The sequence below is a fragment of the Chaetodon auriga genome, chromosome 14, assembly GCF_051107435.1.
Source record: "Chaetodon auriga isolate fChaAug3 chromosome 14, fChaAug3.hap1, whole genome shotgun sequence".
Classification (NCBI taxonomy): Eukaryota; Metazoa; Chordata; class Actinopteri; order Chaetodontiformes; family Chaetodontidae; genus Chaetodon; species Chaetodon auriga.
This window is the reverse complement of record NC_135087.1, coordinates 7,658,030-7,676,237: the sequence shown is the minus strand read 5'-3', so window position 1 is coordinate 7,676,237 and position 18,208 is coordinate 7,658,030. Positions and strand designations below refer to the sequence as shown.

At 44.9% G+C, this 18,208-nt stretch overlaps 2 gene segments (V, D, J or C); both read left to right on the top strand.

Annotated features, from left to right (window-relative positions):
- Positions 1 to 15: 15 nt before the first annotated feature.
- LOC143331874 (Ig lambda-2 chain C region-like) lies at positions 16 to 8,384 on the top strand. The segment is given in 4 exon segments: positions 16 to 88; positions 178 to 233; positions 7,285 to 7,336; positions 8,065 to 8,384. Coding segments are annotated over 4 exon segments (501 nt in total).
- A 520-nt stretch (positions 8,385 to 8,904) lies between these two features.
- LOC143331873 (Ig lambda-2 chain C region-like) lies at positions 8,905 to 18,151 on the top strand. The segment is given in 5 exon segments: positions 8,905 to 8,920; positions 9,012 to 9,146; positions 9,236 to 9,291; positions 17,038 to 17,089; positions 17,832 to 18,151. Coding segments are annotated over 5 exon segments (579 nt in total).
- Positions 18,152 to 18,208: the final 57 nt, after the last annotated feature.

The following is an 18,208-nucleotide window of genomic DNA, read 5'->3' as shown; positions in this document are numbered from 1 at the left end:
GGACCTCAGGTACTAATGGAAGAGAAGGAGCTAGAGTGGTTGCCCGATTATCCTGATCTCTCCCATGAGTCATCCAGAACCGAGCTCAGTGAGTACTTCCAGTCTGTGCCCAGTTGCGATCTCTGTCTTTTGCCGGTGGTTTTTCTTGTGTTTCACCTGTGCTTTGTCTGTTCGCAGTGCCTACCAGCCACGTTCAGCCGTTGCCAGGCCTCAGCTTCCCACGTGGAGAAATTGTTCGTTCCTCTCATCGAGTGCACCTTTTGTTTGTTCTCTCCGCTCCTTATGAGTGTGTTTTCTGTTATGCATATTGTTAATAAATTTGGTTTGGTTTTTTTACTCTTGTCTCCTGGTCTGTACTTTGAGTCCCGTAATTGATAATATGGGCCAGGCCTACCAATGTTGAGGCAACACTTGTCTGCTTTGTAGACAACAAAGCGATTTAAAATACTTTTAAGAGAAAACAATTAATTTATGAGTGTGAATGTGTAGTTTGTGCTTGGTGAGGTTACTGTCAGCTCTGTGTTCAGTGGTCTGTGTCAGAGTCTCTTCCTCTTCAGCAGCTGCAATCAGTTCCTGTTGTAACAGCTCAGTGTCTCTGCAGTCTGACTGAGGGAGGTTTTTGTACAGCTACAAATCACTGTGTGAACACCCAAGCACTGTTTATAATGTGTGCACTCTGACAGTAATAAACTGCTGCATCTTCAGTCTGAAATCCACTGATGGTCAAAGTGAAGTCGGAGCTGCTTCCACTGCCACTAAACCGAGCTGGTGTTCCTGAAAGTTGTGTGCTTACAAATCTTATTAGAAGCTTTGGAGGCTGTCCAGATTTCTGTTGATACCAGTGCATACCCTCATCACCATCAGACCATCTGTAAACAGGTTTGCTGACTTTACAGGTGACAGTGACAGTGGATCCTGCAGTCGATGTCACTACTGGAGGCTGAGTCACAGTCACCTGACCGCTGCATCCTGCAGACAAAAACAAATCATTCATTGATCAGCAGAAAGAAATGAGAGAAAAGGCAGCACATCATGTTTGAAATGTTGCTGAGAGAATGAACCTGTGAAACAGCAGCAGGCCAGCGTCCAGATGAGGATGGTGATGAGAGTCATGGTGCTCGTGCTTTCTGCTGTGTTGACTGACAGATGTGAGTCCTGCAGTGTTGAACTCACAGGACTATAAACCTTCTCAGTTCACTGGAGGATCAGCTGACCATGCAAAGCCTCCTCTCTATGGAAATCATCTCTCTGCTCTCAACACACTCAAGGAAACGTGGATTTGAATTATTTTAATGTAGATGTCAGAGCAAACTATATATATACTAAAAACTATTCATGTTAATACTGTTGAACATTTGTTGCAACCACTGATTATTTTCTAACAACTGTTTTGTTGTTGAAATTTAATTCTGCTTTTTTTACTCTCTGTAACACAAGAACTTAAAGTGTGAGGAGCAGTGATGCATCAAAGTCATGCAAATATAGTGAAGAAGGCAAACACACACCTGTTCATGTGAAACAGAAAGAGCAGAGGTGAGGTGGAGCCACACTTCATCATCTTGAAGATCATTCAGACTTTAATGGTCCATCTAGAAAATGTCGACTTTATTCTCTTCTTTATGTTTCGTCTCTTCGTTGTCAACAATCTCCTTGTCTCTTCTTTTTGTTCTCCTCATTAACATATCTATAGCACCCCCTGTTGGCGGACTGGACTGACACTTAACTCAATGTGAGCTGACTGGAGATTTGCGGTGATGATTTTAAAACTTCACTCTATCAGTTTTTCTACCTCAGTCATCTCCCATTTTATATTTGGCTGAATACCGTATTTCAAGACTTTGATGTTTCTGCTTCGACTGCAATGATCATCTACCACAGATCAGGATTAGCTGAGGTGCCAAAAGGCTAAACGCCTGGGGCCCGTTGCACAAAACTAGGATAAGGGATTAAGCCGGGATGTGTTGGTTATCCTGGCTCAACTTATCCGTGATCCGGTTCCACAAAAGCAGGATAGTGGAAAGTGGGACATGTTATGGGATAAATTACCATGGAGATTTAATCTGTGGAGCTAGCCTGCTCCAGACCAGGCTAAGTTCCAGGATCTATTTAATCTCATCCCTTATCTCAGTCAGCAGTCATCACAAACAGAAACCAATAGTTATTCCACTGCCCATCACACATTGTTATCACATTCAACTCGATCCACTGTCATTATTTAAACATTAACACAAAACATAAGCGTCATTAATTTCAATTTTAATTAATTTCAATCATTGTAGATAAATGATGATTTTAGATGATGTTGCAATCATTAGATAGACAGTTTCCCATAGACTACATATAAAATACACATCCAATAGAAATATAAATGCACATCAAAGAGTAACATGATGTTCCTTTATTGAATAAGGATAAATCAAAGCATCAGTTCCTTTCAAAACTGAAGTCACACAGTGACTCTGCAAGATAGAAAGCACAGAATCAAAGCATATTATACAACACAAGAATAAATACATATTCAATGGTCTGTATATAATACACCCCACATGTCTGCACACTGAAATAAATGCAGGACAAATCCGTACACAACAAATGAACAGACAAATGAATGGATGCAGTAGCCTCCCTGCAAGCTTGTATACACACAGTATACAGCAAAAACATAAGAGGCCAAATCAATCTAAATTAAAAAAAAAAAAAAAAAAAAAAACCACACAAATTCCTCTGCCAATGTGGTCCCTGACCAGCCGACCACTGTCGTCATCAGTGAAGATGGCAGGATTGTCCCAGTCCATGTGTGATGGCACTCTGGGGGCCCTCTCCTTCCTCAGGCAGGCCACATTGTGGAGGACAGCACAGGCCACAGTGATGTCACATGCCCTCAAAGGGCTGACCTGTAAGTCATGAAGACAATGAAAGTGTGCCTTCAGGAGGCCAAAGGTCATTTCAATCCTGGCCCTCGTCCTGGCATGGGGGTATGTGTACGGCGTCAGGAGAAAAGGCTGGCTGGTGTTGCCTTTCTTTTTAAATGGTCCTTCACCTCCTCATAAGCCTCCATGAGGATTTCTGCCTCCAACGGGGAAAAGTACGCCGCTCTAGTTGCCATGGTGAATCGGTGAATCTGTGATCGATGGTGGGGTCTATTTGAGGAAGCACATACTTATCCAGGATAGGTTTCACCTGGCTTGATGAATCCGTGTCTGATCATCCTGGCTTGGTCTTTGTGCAACCAATTAAGCCTGTGAGCTCATGTTTTGGATTGGTTGAGCTCAGCTCAGTCACTTATCCTGGATGTCTTAATCCTACTTTTGTGCAACGGGCCCCTGGTTTGAGGGATGGCGACCAACTTTAACTGGTCCTCACAAAACAAACATACCTGTATTCCTCAAATACACTGAGGTGTGTAGAAGTAACTGCATTTCATTTGCACCTGTTTGAAAAATGGTTTGATGCTGCATTAACCACCTCAACTCATCACAGCTTACATCTCTTCCTGCACTGATGTGAAACACACTGGTCCATACAGACCTGCTGTTGTGAATCATTCCATCCTGCAAGATGTAGAAGAAACCAATACTATCAGGAAGTGGGGGTGTGACTTTTTGAGAAATTACCTATAAGATCAAAAGATATGATCATAACTACAAGCCCCACCAGCTTGGATGGCCATGATCTGCCTGATCATCTCATGTTTGTATAGTAAATACACTGAACAAAAATCTAAATGCAATACATTTGTTCTTACTCCAATTTTTCATGAGCTGAACTCAAAGATCTAAAACATTTTCTATATACACACACAAAAAAACATTCCTCTCAAATATTGTTCACAAATCTGTCTCAATCTGTGTTTGTGAGCACTTCTCCTTTGCCGAGATGATCCATCCCACCTCACAGTGTGGCGTATCAAGATGCTGATTAGGCAGCATGATTATTATACAGGGGTGCCTTAGGCTGGCCTCAATAAAAGGCCACTCTGAAATGTTCAGTTTTGCTTTATTGGGGGGGGTCTGGGGGGTCAGAAAACCAGTCAGTACCCGGTGTGACCACCATTTGCCTCACGCAGTGCGACACATCTCCTTTGCAGAGAGTTGATCAGGTTGTTGATTGTGGCCTGTTGAATGTTGGTCCACTCCTCTTCAATGGCTGTGCCAAGTTGCTGGATTTTGGCAGGAACTGGAACACGCTGTCGTATGCGCCCATCCAGAACATCCCAAACATGCTCAATGGGTGACGCGTCCGATGAGTATGCTGGCCATACAAGTACTGGGATGTTTTCAGCTTCCAGGAATTGTGTACAGATCCTTGCAACAGCATTATCGTGCTGCAACATGAGGTGATGGTCATGGATGAATGGCACAACAATGGGCCTCAGGATCTCGTCACGGTGTCTCTGCATTCAAAATGCCATCAATAAAATACACCTGTGTTCATTGTCCATAAAGTACGCCTGCCCATATCAAAACCCCACCGCCACCATGGGCCACTCGATCCACAACGTTGACATCAGCAAACCGCTCACCCACAAGACGCCACACACGCTGTCTGCCATCTGCCCTGAACAGTGAAAACCTGGATTCATCCGTGAAGAGAACACCTCTCCAACGTGCCAGACGACATCGAATGTGAGCATTCGCCCACTCAAGTCAGTTGCAACGACGACGAACTCAAGACCCCGATGAGGACGACAAACATGCAGACGAGCTTCCCTGAGACGGTTTCTGACAGTTTGTGCAGAAATTCTTTGGTTATGCAAACCGACTGTTGCAGCAGCTGTCCAGGTGGCTGGTCTCAGATGATCTTGGAGGTGAACACGCTGGATCTGAAGGTCCTGGGCTGGTGTGGTTACACATGGTCTGCGGTTGTGAGGCCGGTTGGATGTACTGCCAAATTGTCTGAAACGCCTTTGGAGACGGCTTATGGCAGAGAAATGAACATTCAATTCACGGGCAACAGCTCTGGTGGACATTCCTGCAGTCAGCATGACAATTGCACGCTCCCTCAGCATGGTGTGTGATAAATCTGAACATTCTAGAGTGGCCTTTTATTGTGTCCAGCCTAAGGCACACCTGTGCAATGTTCATGCTGTCTAACCAGCATCTTGATATGCCACACCTGTGAGGTGGGATGGATTATCCCGGCAAAGTAAAAGTGCTCACTAACACAGGTTGGCACTACGTTTACACGTAGCCGGCTATTTTCAGAAACGGACATTTCACCCTCTCCGTGCACACGTGTCCGTTTTCAGAAAACTTTTCGTTTACACTAACCCGTGTATGCATGCCGTCGACGCTGGCGGTGACGCGGACTGGCTCTTCGTGTTGGTGGGGGGAGAAGTTGTTGCGAAATTGCTGACCTCCGAGCACTCATTCATCTCTGCTCCTTGATATAATAGAGCAGCTGTATTTACAAATGCAAACATACAAAAAGGGTTTGCACCAACATAAATGCGACTGATACTCTGAATGCATCCATGATCACCACAGCCAAATGAAAATGTAAACATAGGTCAACCTTTTGGCACAGGTGCAAGTTCTGGTGTATAATGTGACGTCGGCTACCTAAAACTCTGTTTTTCTCTGTTTTTCTCCGTTTACATGCAAACGTGCAACCAAAGTTTTCCAAAATCTCCACTCTGGCCAGAGTTTTGAGAGGGCATCGTTTTCATTGATTGCGTGTAAACGAAGGGCACAAAGGCAGGGAAATGTCTCCGTTCTTCAAAATAACCATGTACGTGTAAACAGGGCTTCAATAAGCACCAGCTCTCCACTTACTGAAACGCCAAAGTATATTTCTGCTGTTTTCACTTGCCTGCCATTCTGAATCTTGATTTTCCTACGTGCTCAGGTGCGTTGCCCTCACCTGTCTCTGTAATGGAAATGCAAGTGATACTGATGTATATGGGAAATGAACATCATGCGTTGGTGGTTCTAACAATGATTGTATCACAGTTCTTGACATTGGAAAAATGCATGAGTGTGAATGTGTAGTTTGTGCTTGGTGAGGTTACTGTCAGCTCTGTGTTCAGTGGTCTGTGTCAGAGTCTCTTCCTCTTCAGCAGCTGCAGTCGGTTCCTGCTGTAACAGCTCAGTGTCTCTGCAGTCTGACTGAGGGAGGTTTTTGTACAGCTACAAATCACTGTGTGAACAGAGGAGCACTGCTTATTTCATGGTAACTCTGACAGTAATAAACTGCTGCATCTTCAGTCTTTAATCCACTGATGGTCAAAGTGAAGTCAGAGCTGCTTCCACTGCCACTAAACCGAGCTGGTGTTCCTGATTCTCGTGTGCTTGCAAATTCTATTAGGAGCTTTGGAGGCTGTCCAGGTTTCTGTTGATACCAGAACATAGCCTCAGTTCCACTAAACCATCTGTAAACAGGTTGGCTGGTTTTACAGGTGACAGTGACAGTGGATCCTGCAGTCGATGTCACTACTGGAGGCTGAGTCACAGTCACCTGACCGCTGCATCCTGCAGACAAAAACAAATCATTCATTGATCAGCAGAAAGAAATGAGAGAAAAGGCAGCACATCATGTTTGAAATGTTGCTGAGAGAATGAACCTGTGAAACAGCAGCAGGCCAGCGTCCAGATGAGGATGGTGATGAGAGTCATGGTGCTCGTGCTTTCTGCTGTGTTGACTGACAGATGTGAGTCCTGCAGTGTTGAACTCACAGGACTATAAACCTTCTCAGTTCACTGGAGGATCAGCTGACCATGCAAAGCCTCCTCTCTATGGAAATCATCTCTCTGCCCTCAACACACTCAAGGCAACGTGGGACACAAAATCAGGAGAAATACTGTTTGGATTGACACCATCTATGATCTTAATGGAACACAAGGAAATATTTATATTACAAGTGCAGTTGAGGATTTAAGGAGAAGTTTGTGTCCACTGTGGTTGGTATGATGTGTCTGTTTGTCTGCCTTTCATTTACTGACAGGGTTCACTGCAGATAAATAATGGAATTCACTTTTGCTCATTGTGAGTTTGGAAATTATTATTTTTAAAAAGCATCATGTTCATTCAAACAAGTATCACCTGATAGAAAACTGTGAGAAAAATGACTTTATTCCAAGAAGACTGTCATCATTTGTCTGTCTGGTGCAGAAAACTAAAGAAAAATGAAAGAAATAACCTTCATTTATACAATAATTTCAATCCATACCATTTGAAATGCTTTGCAGATTCAGAAACATGTCATTTTATTTTCATCAGAGACTTTTTTCAGTGTATAGATGCTTGTTGACAGTGCAGGAGGTTTTTGTACGGCCACTTCATCAGTTTGTATCACTGTGGTGGACTTTTGGTGGAGGAACCAAACTCATCATTGACTGTAAGTATCACAGATTTATCATTTCTACAACATGAAAGATCAAACGGAATTGTGTAGATTGAGCTAATTATATAAGAAATTACTGAATGAGTTTGAAATGTGCATATTTATTGTTATTTATCAAACTTGTTGGCTTTCATTGTGCAAAGATTCACTTTATTATTGAATTTTTGATCATATTAAGGTTAAATAAATACCAAATAAGTTACATTTTGTCATATTTTATTTTCAATTGACTTTTTATTAGACAAAATGTGCTTGTGGAATTGGTCTGAGGAAAAGTTTAATGCTAAAAATGACATCAAATTCCTTATTTTTTTTACATTCAAACTGTTATTAAAATGAAATGAAATCTGTTTATAAAACAAATAAGTGAGTTTATATGTTCATGCAGTCCAGCTGTAGTTTGTGTTCACAGTTCGTTAGTTTAAAGTGGTGAAAAGGAAGTGAAACAGACAGATGACAAAGTCTTTAACTGGATACAGACATTACATTTTGAAAAACAAGAAAATCATTGAAGGCATGAATTATTTACTGTCAAACATTATAAATTAGACATGAAGATTAAATCTCATAATCATTATTCTGAAAATTTCTTTATATTTACACTCACAGCTCGTCCACAGTCGTGTTAACCTCTGTCATGTGTGGTCAGTGTGTCGTGTTCAGCTGTGTGTCCTACAGTGGGAGTTAATCTGCTCCTGGTGTGTCTCTGCTCTCCCCTCCAGCTGGCTCCACGGTCAGGCCCTCGGTCTCTCTGCTTCCCCCCTCCTCTGAGCAGCTCTCCGGGGGCTCGGCCACGCTGGCCTGCCTGCTGAGCGGCTACTCTCCTGAGGGAGCCGTGGTGAGCTGGGAGGTGGACGGCACGCAGGTGACAGAGGGGGTCCTGAGCAGCTCCGAGGAGGAGAAGAGCGGACGCTACAGCAGCAGCAGCACCCTGAGCCTGAGCAAGGAGCGCTGGATGCAAGGAGAGCTGTACTCCTGCAAGGTCCTCCATAAGGGCCACAGCCAGACCCAGTCCCTCCACAGGAGCCAGTGTCAGGCCTAGAGGGGCTGGCTGGAGCCCAGGACAGGAGCTCTGTGTGTGTGTGTGTGTGTGTTGGGGGGCAGCAGGAGGAACACACCTGCTGCTCTCATCAATATGACTTTTAATGTTTGCAGAGGAAACTAAAGCTTTGTGTGACAGAGAACAACACTGCTGTAAAGTGTTGGACAACAACAACTTAGAGAGAAATGTGTGTAGCTCAGCAGCTGGATGTGAGCGTGCTTCATAACTGACATGTTGATGGTTGATGTTTGTGCAAATAAAGCTTGAAGTGATGAACAACTTGATGAAGTGTTTGGTCTTTTATCTCATGAAGAGCAGCAAGAAATTAAATGCTTTTAGAACTTCAGCTGATTCTCCTCTCTGTGGAGAATGAAAAGTTTTGGACTGATCTTGTAAATATTCGTGTCTCTAATGTAATTTCTTTTAAATCATAATGAACGTGATACAGTGACAGAAAAATATCAAGAATGCTTGTTTTCATCTTGACAATAAACCCATGAACAACCGATTTTGTGAAAGTATGTTGGTGAAGATCGGTTCGATCTGTCTGCTCCTAGTGTTCTCTGTGTCCCTTTACCCCAGTGTTATGTGTCTGTCTGTCTCAGCTGGGTGTTTCTCTGCACCCAGCTGACTCCGCCTCTCAGGCAGTGCACCTGGAGCACATGAGCCTGATTCGAGTTCAGGTACTAATGGAAGAGGCGGAGCTAGAGTGGTTACCTGATTATCCTGATCTCTCCCACGAGTCATCCAGAACCGAGCTCAGTGAGTACTTCCAGTCTCTGCCTAGTTGCGATCTCTGTCTTTAGCTGGTGGTTTTTCTTGTGTTTCACCTGTGCTTTGTCTGTTCGCAGTGCCTACCAGCCACGTTCAGCCGTTGCCAGGCCTCAGCTTCCCACGTGGAGAAATTGTTTGTTCCTCTCATCGAGTGCACCTTTTGTTTGTTCTCTCCGCTCCTTATGAGTGTGTTTTCTGTTATGCTTATTGTTAATAAATTTGGTTTGGTTTCTTACTCTTGTCTCCTGGTCTGTACTTTGAGTCCCGTAATTGATAATATGGGCCAGGCCTACCAATGTTGAGGCAACACTTGTCTGCTTTGTAGACAACAAAGCGATTTAAAATACTTTTGAGAGAAAACAATTAATTTATGAGTGTGAATGTGTAGTTTGTGCTTGGTGAGGTTACTGTCAGCTCTGTGTTCAGTGGTCTGTGTCAGAGTCTCTTCCTCTTCAGCAGCTGCAGTCGGTTCCTGCTGTAACAGCTCAGTGTCTCTGCAGTCTGACTGAGGGAGGTTTTTGTACAGCTACAAATCACTGTGTGAACACTCCACCACTGTGGTAACTCTGACAGTAATAAACTGCTGCGTCTTCAGTCTGAACTCCACTGATGGTCAAAGTGAAGTCGGAGCTGCTTCCACTGCCACTAAACCGAGCTGGTATTCCTGAATTTCGTGTGCTTACAAGTTTTATTAGGAGCTTTGGAGGCTGTCCAGATTTCTGTTGATACCAGGACATATCCTCAGCTCCACTACTGTATCTGTAAACAGGCTTGCTGGTTTTACAGGTGACAGTGACAGTGGATCCTGCGGTCGATGTCACTACTGGAGGCTGAGTCACAGTCACCTGACCGCTGCATCCTGCAGACAAAAACAAATCATTCATTGATCAGCAGAAAGAAATGAGAGAAAAGGCAGCACATCATGTTTGAAATGTTGCTGAGAGAATGAACCTGTGAAACAGCAGCAGGCCAGCGTCCAGATGAGGATGGTGATGAGAGTCATGGTGCTCGTGCTTTCTGCTGTGTTGACTGACAGATGTGAGTCCTGCAGTGTTGAACTCACAGGACTATAAACCTTCTCAGTTCACTGGAGGATCAGCTGACCATGCAAAGCCTCCTCTCTATGGAAATCATCTCTCTGCTCTCAACACACTCAAGGCAACGTGGATTTGAATCTTTTCAATGTAGGTGTAAAAGCTAAATTTTTATGCTGCTAAATGTAAAACTATTAGTGTTAATACTGTTGAACATTTTTTGCAATCACTGTTTACTTTCTAACATATATTTCTGCATATTAATTTTCAGCTGCACTTCAGCAACTGGGAATTTGTTGGAGTTTATTAAGATTCATTGTGGTTCTGCTTGATGACTCTTGTGTTCACTGGACCAGTTATCCTCATCATCAGTCTCTTCATCAACCCTCTGCACCTGCAGCAGGCCGTTTCACTTCAGTCAAACTGAAGGAGGTTTTTGTACGGCTCTGAATCGCTGTGTGAACGTTCCATCAGTATGGTAGCCAGCACAGTAGTAATCTCCAGCATCTTCAGCCTGAACACCACTGATGGTCAGAGTGTAGTCAGAACCAGATCTACTGCCACTGAATCGAGACGGAGTTCCTGAGAAGCGATTTGAGGTTGTGTATAAAAGAAGTTTGGTAGCCTGTCCAGGTTTCTGAAGGTACCAACTGAGATCATCTTCAATATCTGAACTCCCTGTGGCGCTGATGGTCACAGTCCCTCCAAGACTGACAGACTTGAATTTGTCAGTCTGAGTCAGAAAATTGTTGGCAGAAGACTCTGAAATGAGGAAAGAAAAACATGTTTAAAGTCATCTGAAGCAGCAGCTCAGGCTTTAAAAGAAGACAACAACAAACATGTTCAAAGCAAAAGTCAAGACGAGGGAAGCGACTGAATTTACTCTGAACATGTTGAAAATCTCTCACCCTGACTCAGAAAACCCAACATGACGATCAGAGTTATTGGCAACATCATCCTGATCCAGTTTTCAGTGTGAGTGCATGAAAACAGTTCAGACTCTCTGTGACACAAGAACTTAAAGTGTGAGGAGCAGTGATGCATCAAAGTCATGCAAATAAAGTGAAGAAGGCAAACACACACCTGTTCATGTGAAACAGAAAGAGCAGAGTTGAGGTGGAGCCACACTTCATCATCTTGACCATCATTCAGCCTTTTATCCAGACAAGGTCGCTCCTTAAGTTTGGAATTCTCAAGTTGTTTCTCTTCAGCGTTCCTGTTTTACGTTTGTCCCACATGACTTTGGGTTCATTAACAGACAAATGGCGTCCCCTGCTGGCAAACTGCATCAGTTCATCATCTTGATCATCACTCAGACATTAAAGGTCTTGTCTCTTGTCTGTCTGTCCCTTGTGGGTCAAGTCTGTGTCTGTGTTGCTGCAGGGCGTGGCTGGCAGGTTGGGCTCGGCCTCTTGAACACACCTGTATGCAATCATCAATCAAGACCCACCTGCTCACTCAGTATATAAGCACCCGGGTTCCAATCACTACTCTTCGTACCATCTGTCTTGCTGCGTGGTATCGATCGGACCTGATCATCATGTTCTGTACTCTTGTCACTGTTTTGTCTTGCCTTCCTGACTGTTTGTTTCCTGTTTGTACTCAGGTGCCTGGCCCTCACCTGTTACCACCCTTGGACCTGTTCACACTCAAGCTCAGGACAACAGACTCTGCCTCATCTGAACTCATTCATTGACCTGAGGTGTTAACAGAAATGCAAATATGCTCATTTTGAGCTCAGCAGTCTGATGACCTGGGGGGAAAAAGCTGTTGCAGAACCTGGTGGTCCTGCACTGAATACTGCAGAACAGACCATGGTGGGGGTGTGGGGAGTCACTGATGATGTTTCTGGCACGGGACATGCAGCATTTAGGTGTGATGTCCTAAATGTAGGGGAGAGAAGACCCAATGATTGTTTCATTCCACCGCTATGCTGATGACACACAGCTCTATGTAAATGCCACAGCTGCAATCCCACCTTCACAGTCATCCCCATCAAAACTCACCACCTGTCTGGAGGAGATAAAGGTATGGATGGAGCACAACTTCCTCCAACTCAACAGCTCCAAAGCCGAAGCCATTCTGGTTGGTACCCCTCACCAGACCACATCATCATCCATAACCAGCATCTTTCTGGATCCAACATCCCCCTCTCATCAACAGTCACAAATCTTGGTGTAAAAATGGACTCCCAACTCACCTTTGAAGCTCATATAAATCAGAATCAGAATCAGAATCAGAATCAGAAAAAGCTTTATTGCCAAGAATGCTTTTACACATACGAGGAATTTTTTCTGGTGAAATTGGTGCATGACACATCTACTAAAATATGACACATCTACTAAAATAAGAGCATAAAAAATAACAATTTAAATATATATACACAAGTCTGTTATTGTTAGAAACACAGTTCTGTTTTTCAGAAAGAGTTCCAAGTTGAGCGTTAATGTAACGCATAGAGTTATATTTATATCACTCAATGTGACAGAATGAGTCCGAGGTGGAATGTGAAGAGTGTCAGGGGGGGTTCCGGGCCTTGTTGGTAAGGCTGACAGCAGACGGGAAAAAACTGTTCTTGTGGCGTGAGGTTTTGGTCCTGATGGACCGCAGCCTCCTGCCAGAGGGGAGTGGCTCAAAGAGTTTGTGTCCGGGGTGAGAGGGATCAGCCACAATCTTTTCTGCACGCCTCAGGGTCCTGGAGGCGTACAGGTCCTGAAGAGATGGTAGATTGCAGCCAATCACCTTCTCTGCAGACCGAATGACACGCTGCAGTCTGCCCTTGTCCTTGGCGGTGGCAGCAGCATACCAGATGGTGATGGAGGAGGTGAGGATGGACTCGATGATGGCTGTGTAGAAGTGCACCATCATTGTCTTTGGCAGGCTGAATTTCTTCAGCTGCCGTAGGAAGTACATCCTCTGCTGTGCTTTCCTGATGAGGGAGCTGATGTTCGGCTCCCACTTGAGGTCCTGGGAGATGATAGTTCCCAGGAAGCAGAAAGACTCCACAGTGTCAATAGTGGAGTCACAGAGGGTGATGGGGGCGGGTGAGGCTGAGTTCTTCCTGTAGTCCACAACCATCTCCACTGTCTTTAGAGCATTTAGCTCCAGGTTGTTCTGATTGCACCAGGTCACCAGATGGTCAACCTCCCACCTGTAGGCGGACTCGTCGCCATCAGAGATGAGTCCGATGAGGGTGGTGTCGTCCGCAAACTTCAGGAGCTTGACAGACTGGTGACTGGAGGTGCAGCTGTTCGTGTACAGGGAAAAGAGCAGAGGAGAAAGAACACAGCCCTGGGGGGATCCGGTGCTGATGGTCTTAGCGTCGGAGAGGTGTTTCCCCAGCTTCACGCACTGTTTCCTGTCAGACAGGAAGTCTGTGATCCACCTGCAGGTGGAGTCAGGCACGCTCAGCTGGGAGAGCTTCTCCTGAAGCAGAGTTGGGACGATGGTGTTGAAGGCAGAACTGAAATCCACAAACAGGATCCTAGCGTAGGTTCCTGCGGAGTCCAGGTGCTGGAGGATGAAGTGGAGGGCCAAGTTGACTGCATCGTCTACAGACCTGTTGGCTCTGTAGGCAAACTGCAGGGGGTCCAGGAGAGGGTCAGTGATGTCTCTGATGTGTGAGAGCACAAGGCGCTCAAAGGACTTCATGACCACAGAGGTCAGGGCGACGGGTCTGAAGTCATTAAGTCCCGTGGTCCTTGGCTTCTTGGGAACAGGGATGATGGTTGAAGACTTGAAGCAGGCTGGCACGTGACATGTCTCCAGTGAGGTGTTAAAAATGTCTGTGAACACTGGGGACAGCTGATCAGCGCAGTGCTTCAAGGCAGATGGGGAGACAGAATCCGGTCCAGCTGCTTTCCGGGGGTTCTGTCTCCTGAAGAGTCTGTTGACGTCCCTTTCATGGATGGAAAGAGTCGTCACTGAGGTGGGTGGGGAGGGGGAGGGGGGGCCTTTAAGGTGGGCATTGGTGGAGGTGACTGGAGCTGGAGCTGTTCAGAGGTGTCGTGGGGGATGGTTGCTGGACTGTCCCTTTGTCTTTCAAAGCGGCAGTAGAACTGGTTCAGGTCGTTGGCTAGGCGTCGATCGTTGATGGAGTGGGGGGCTTTAGGCTTGAAGTTAGTGATCTGCCTGAGCCCTTTCCAGACAGACGCAGAGTCGTTAGCTGAGAATTGGTGTTGGAGCTTCTCAGAGTACAGTCGTTTAGCCTCTTTCACCGCCTTGCTAAACTTGTACTTCGACTCTTTGTATCTGTCTTTGTCCCCACTCCTGAAGGTTTCTTCCTTTGCCAACCTTAGCTGCCTGAGTTGGGCTGTGAACCAGGGTTTGTCATTGTTGTAACTCACCCTGGTGCGTGATGGAACACAGCAGTCCTCACAGAAGCTGATGTAGGACGTCACAGTCTCCGTGTACTCATCCAGACTGTTGGTAGCAGTCCTGAACACATCCCAGTCAGTAGAGTCCAAACACGCCTGGAGATCCTCCACAGCCTCACTGGTCCACTTCCTTGATGTCCTCACTACAGGTTTGCAGAGCTTTAGTTTCTGCCTGTACGCAGGAATCACCTCTGCAAGACCTCCTTCTACCATCTCCGCAACATTTCCAAACTCCGCCCCATTCTCTCCCTCTCAGATGCCGAAAAGCTGTTTCATGCCTTTTTCTCCTCCAGGCCGGACTACCATAACACACTTCTCATTGGGATCCCTACCAAGAGTCTCCAGAGGCTTCAGTATATCCAAAACTCTGCAGCTAGGATCCTGATGAGAGTGCAGAAACATGAGCACATTACCCCCATTCTCCACTCACTCCACTGGCTTTCCGACTCCACTAGGATTGAGTACAAGGTCTCCCTCCTCACACACCAATGCATCCATGGACATTTGTGATTATCATAGATATTTTGTTTGTGAAACGATGGAATATAATGTGCTGATTATATTTTTACCTCTGGACAGGGTAGTTGTTTACCTCTGCTTCCAGTCCAAAAAGCCTGAATGCGAGGCTAAGCTAATGCCAAGCTAAGCTAACAGGCCACGGGCTGTAGCTTCATATTTAACAGACTGTGGTGATCCACAGTTTCCCCTCCTTTTCCCCTGATGTGTCCTGTGTTTGTCCTCTCCCTCTGTCTCCTGTCTGTCTGTCTGTCTGGTCTGAGTGTGTTTCCCTGCAGGGTGTGGCTGACAGGTTGGACTCGGCCTCCTCCTCCCCTGAACGCAGCTGCACTCAATCATTCAATCAAGACTCACCTGCAGCCACAGTGAATAAGCACCAGCTCTCCACTTGCTGAATTGTCCGTTAATCCATGTGGTAATGACTGAGACTCTTGAAGAAACGTCAAAGTATATTTCAGCTTTCTTCCCTCGCTTGCTTGTCTGCCATCCTGAATCTTGATTTTCCTATGTGCTCAGGTGCGTTGCCCTCACCTGTCTCTGTAATGGAAATGCAAGTGATACTGATGTACATGGGAAATGAACATCATGGGTTGGTGGTTATAACGATGATAGTTTCACAGTTTTTGACATCGGAAAAATATATGAGTGTGAATGTGTAGTTTGTGCTTGGTGAGGTTACTGTCAGCTCTGTGTTCAGTGGTCTGTGTCAGAGTCTCTTCCTCTTCAGCAGCTGCAGTCGGTTCCTGCTGTAACAGCTCAGTGTCTCTGCAGTCTGACTGAGGGAGGTTTTTGTACGGCTACAAATCACTGTGTGAACACCCAAGCACTGTTTATGTCATGTGTACTCTTACAGTAATAAACTGCTGCATCTTCAGTCTGAAATCCACTGATGGTCAAAGTGAAGTCGGAGCTGCTTCCACTGCCACTAAACCGAGCTGGTGTTCCTGATTCTCGTGTGCTTGCAAATGTTATCAGGAGCTTTGGTCGCTGTCCAGATTTCTGTTGATACCAGTGCATCTCCTCATTGCCATTACCCCATCTGTAAACAGGTTTGCTGGTTTTACAGGTGACAGTGACAGTGGATCCTGCAGTCGATGTCACTACTGGAGGCTGAGTCACAGTCACCTGACCGCTGCATCCTGCAGACAAAAACAAATCATTCATTGATCAGCAGAAAGAAATGAGAGAAAAGGCAGCACATCATGTTTGAAATGTTGCTGAGAGAATGAACCTGTGAAACAGCAGCAGGCCAGCGTCCAGATGAGGATGGTGATGAGAGTCATGGTGCTCGTGCTTTCTGCTGTGTTGACTGACAGATGTGAGTCCTGCAGTGTTGAACTCACAGGACTATAAACCTTCTCAGTTCACTGGAGGATCAGCTGACCATGCAAAGCCTCCTCTCTATGGAAATCATCTCTCTGCTCTCAACACACTCAAGGCAACGTGGGACACAAAATCAGGAGAAATACTGTTTGGATTGACACCATCTATGATCTTAATGGAACACAAGGAAATATTTATATTACAAGTGCAGTTGAGGATTTAAGGAGAAGTTTGTGTCCACTGTGGTTGGTATGATGTGTCTGTTTGTCTGCCTTTCATTTACTGACAGGGTTCACTGCAGATAAATAATGGAATTCACTTTTGCTCATTGTGAGTTTGGAAATTATTATTTTTAAAAAGCATCATGGTCATTAAACCAAGTATCACCTGATCGAAAACTGTGAGAAAAATGACTTTATTACAAGAAGACTGTCATCATTTGTCTGTCTGGTGCAGAAAACTAAAGAAAAATGAAAGAAATAACCTTCATTTATACAATAATTTCAATCCATATCATTTGAAATGCTTTGCAGATTCAGAAACATGTCATTTTATTTTCATCAGAGACTTTTTTCAGTGTATAGATGCTTGTTGACAGTGCAGGAGGTTTTTGTACGGCCACTTCATCAGTTTGTATCACTGTGGTGGACTTTTGGTGGAGGAACCAAACTCATCATTGACTGTAAGTATCACAGATTTATCATTTCTACAACATGAAAGATCAAACGTAATTGTGTAAAATGAGCTTATTACATAAGAAATGAATGAAGGAGTTTGAAATATTGTATATATTTATTGTTATTTCTTGAGCTCTGCTGAAATCACAATTTGGCTTTCATTGTGCAAAGATTCACTTTATTTTTGTGTTTCTGATAATATTAAGGTTAAATAAATGCCAAATAAGTTACATTTTGTCATGTTTTATTTTCAATTGGCTTTTTCTTAGACAAAATGTGCTTGTGGAATTGGTCTGAGGAAAAGTTTAATGCTAAAAAATAACATCAGATGTCTTATTTTTTTTACATTCAAACTGTTATTAAAATGAAATCTGTTTATAAAACAAATAAGTGAGTTTTATATGTTCATGCAGTCCAGCTGTAGTTTGTGTTCACAGTTCGTTAGTTTAAAGTGGTGAAAAGGAAGTGAAACAGACAGATGACAAAGTCTTTAACTGGATACAGACATTACATTTTGAAAAACAAGAAAATCATTGAAGGCATGAATTATTTACTGTCAAACATTATAAATTAGACATGAAGATTTAATTTCTTCATCATTATTCTCAATATTTCTTTATATTTACACTCACAGCTCGTCCACAGTCGTGTTAACCTCTGTCATGTGTGGTCAGTGTGTCGTGTTCAGCTGTGTGTCTTACAGTGGGAGTTAATCTGCTCCTGGTGTGTCTCTGCTCTCCCCTCCAGCTGGCTCCACGGTCAGGCCCTCGGTCTCTCTGCTTCCCCCCTCCTCTGAGCAGCTCTCCGGGGGCTCGGCCACGCTGGCCTGCTTGCTGAGCGGCTACTCTCCTGAGGGAGCCGTGGTGAGCTGGGAGGTGGACGGCACGCAGGTGACAGAGGGGGTCCTGAGCAGCTCCGAGGAGGAGAAGAGCGGACGCTACAGCAGCAGCAGCACCCTGAGCCTGAGCAAGGAGCGCTGGATGCAAGGAGAGCTGTACTCCTGCAAGGTCCTCCATAAGGGCCACAGCCAGACCCAGTCCCTCCACAGGAGCCAGTGTCAGGCCTAGAGGGGCTGGCTGGAGCCCACGACAGGAGCTCTGTGTGTGTGTGTGTGTGTGTTGGGG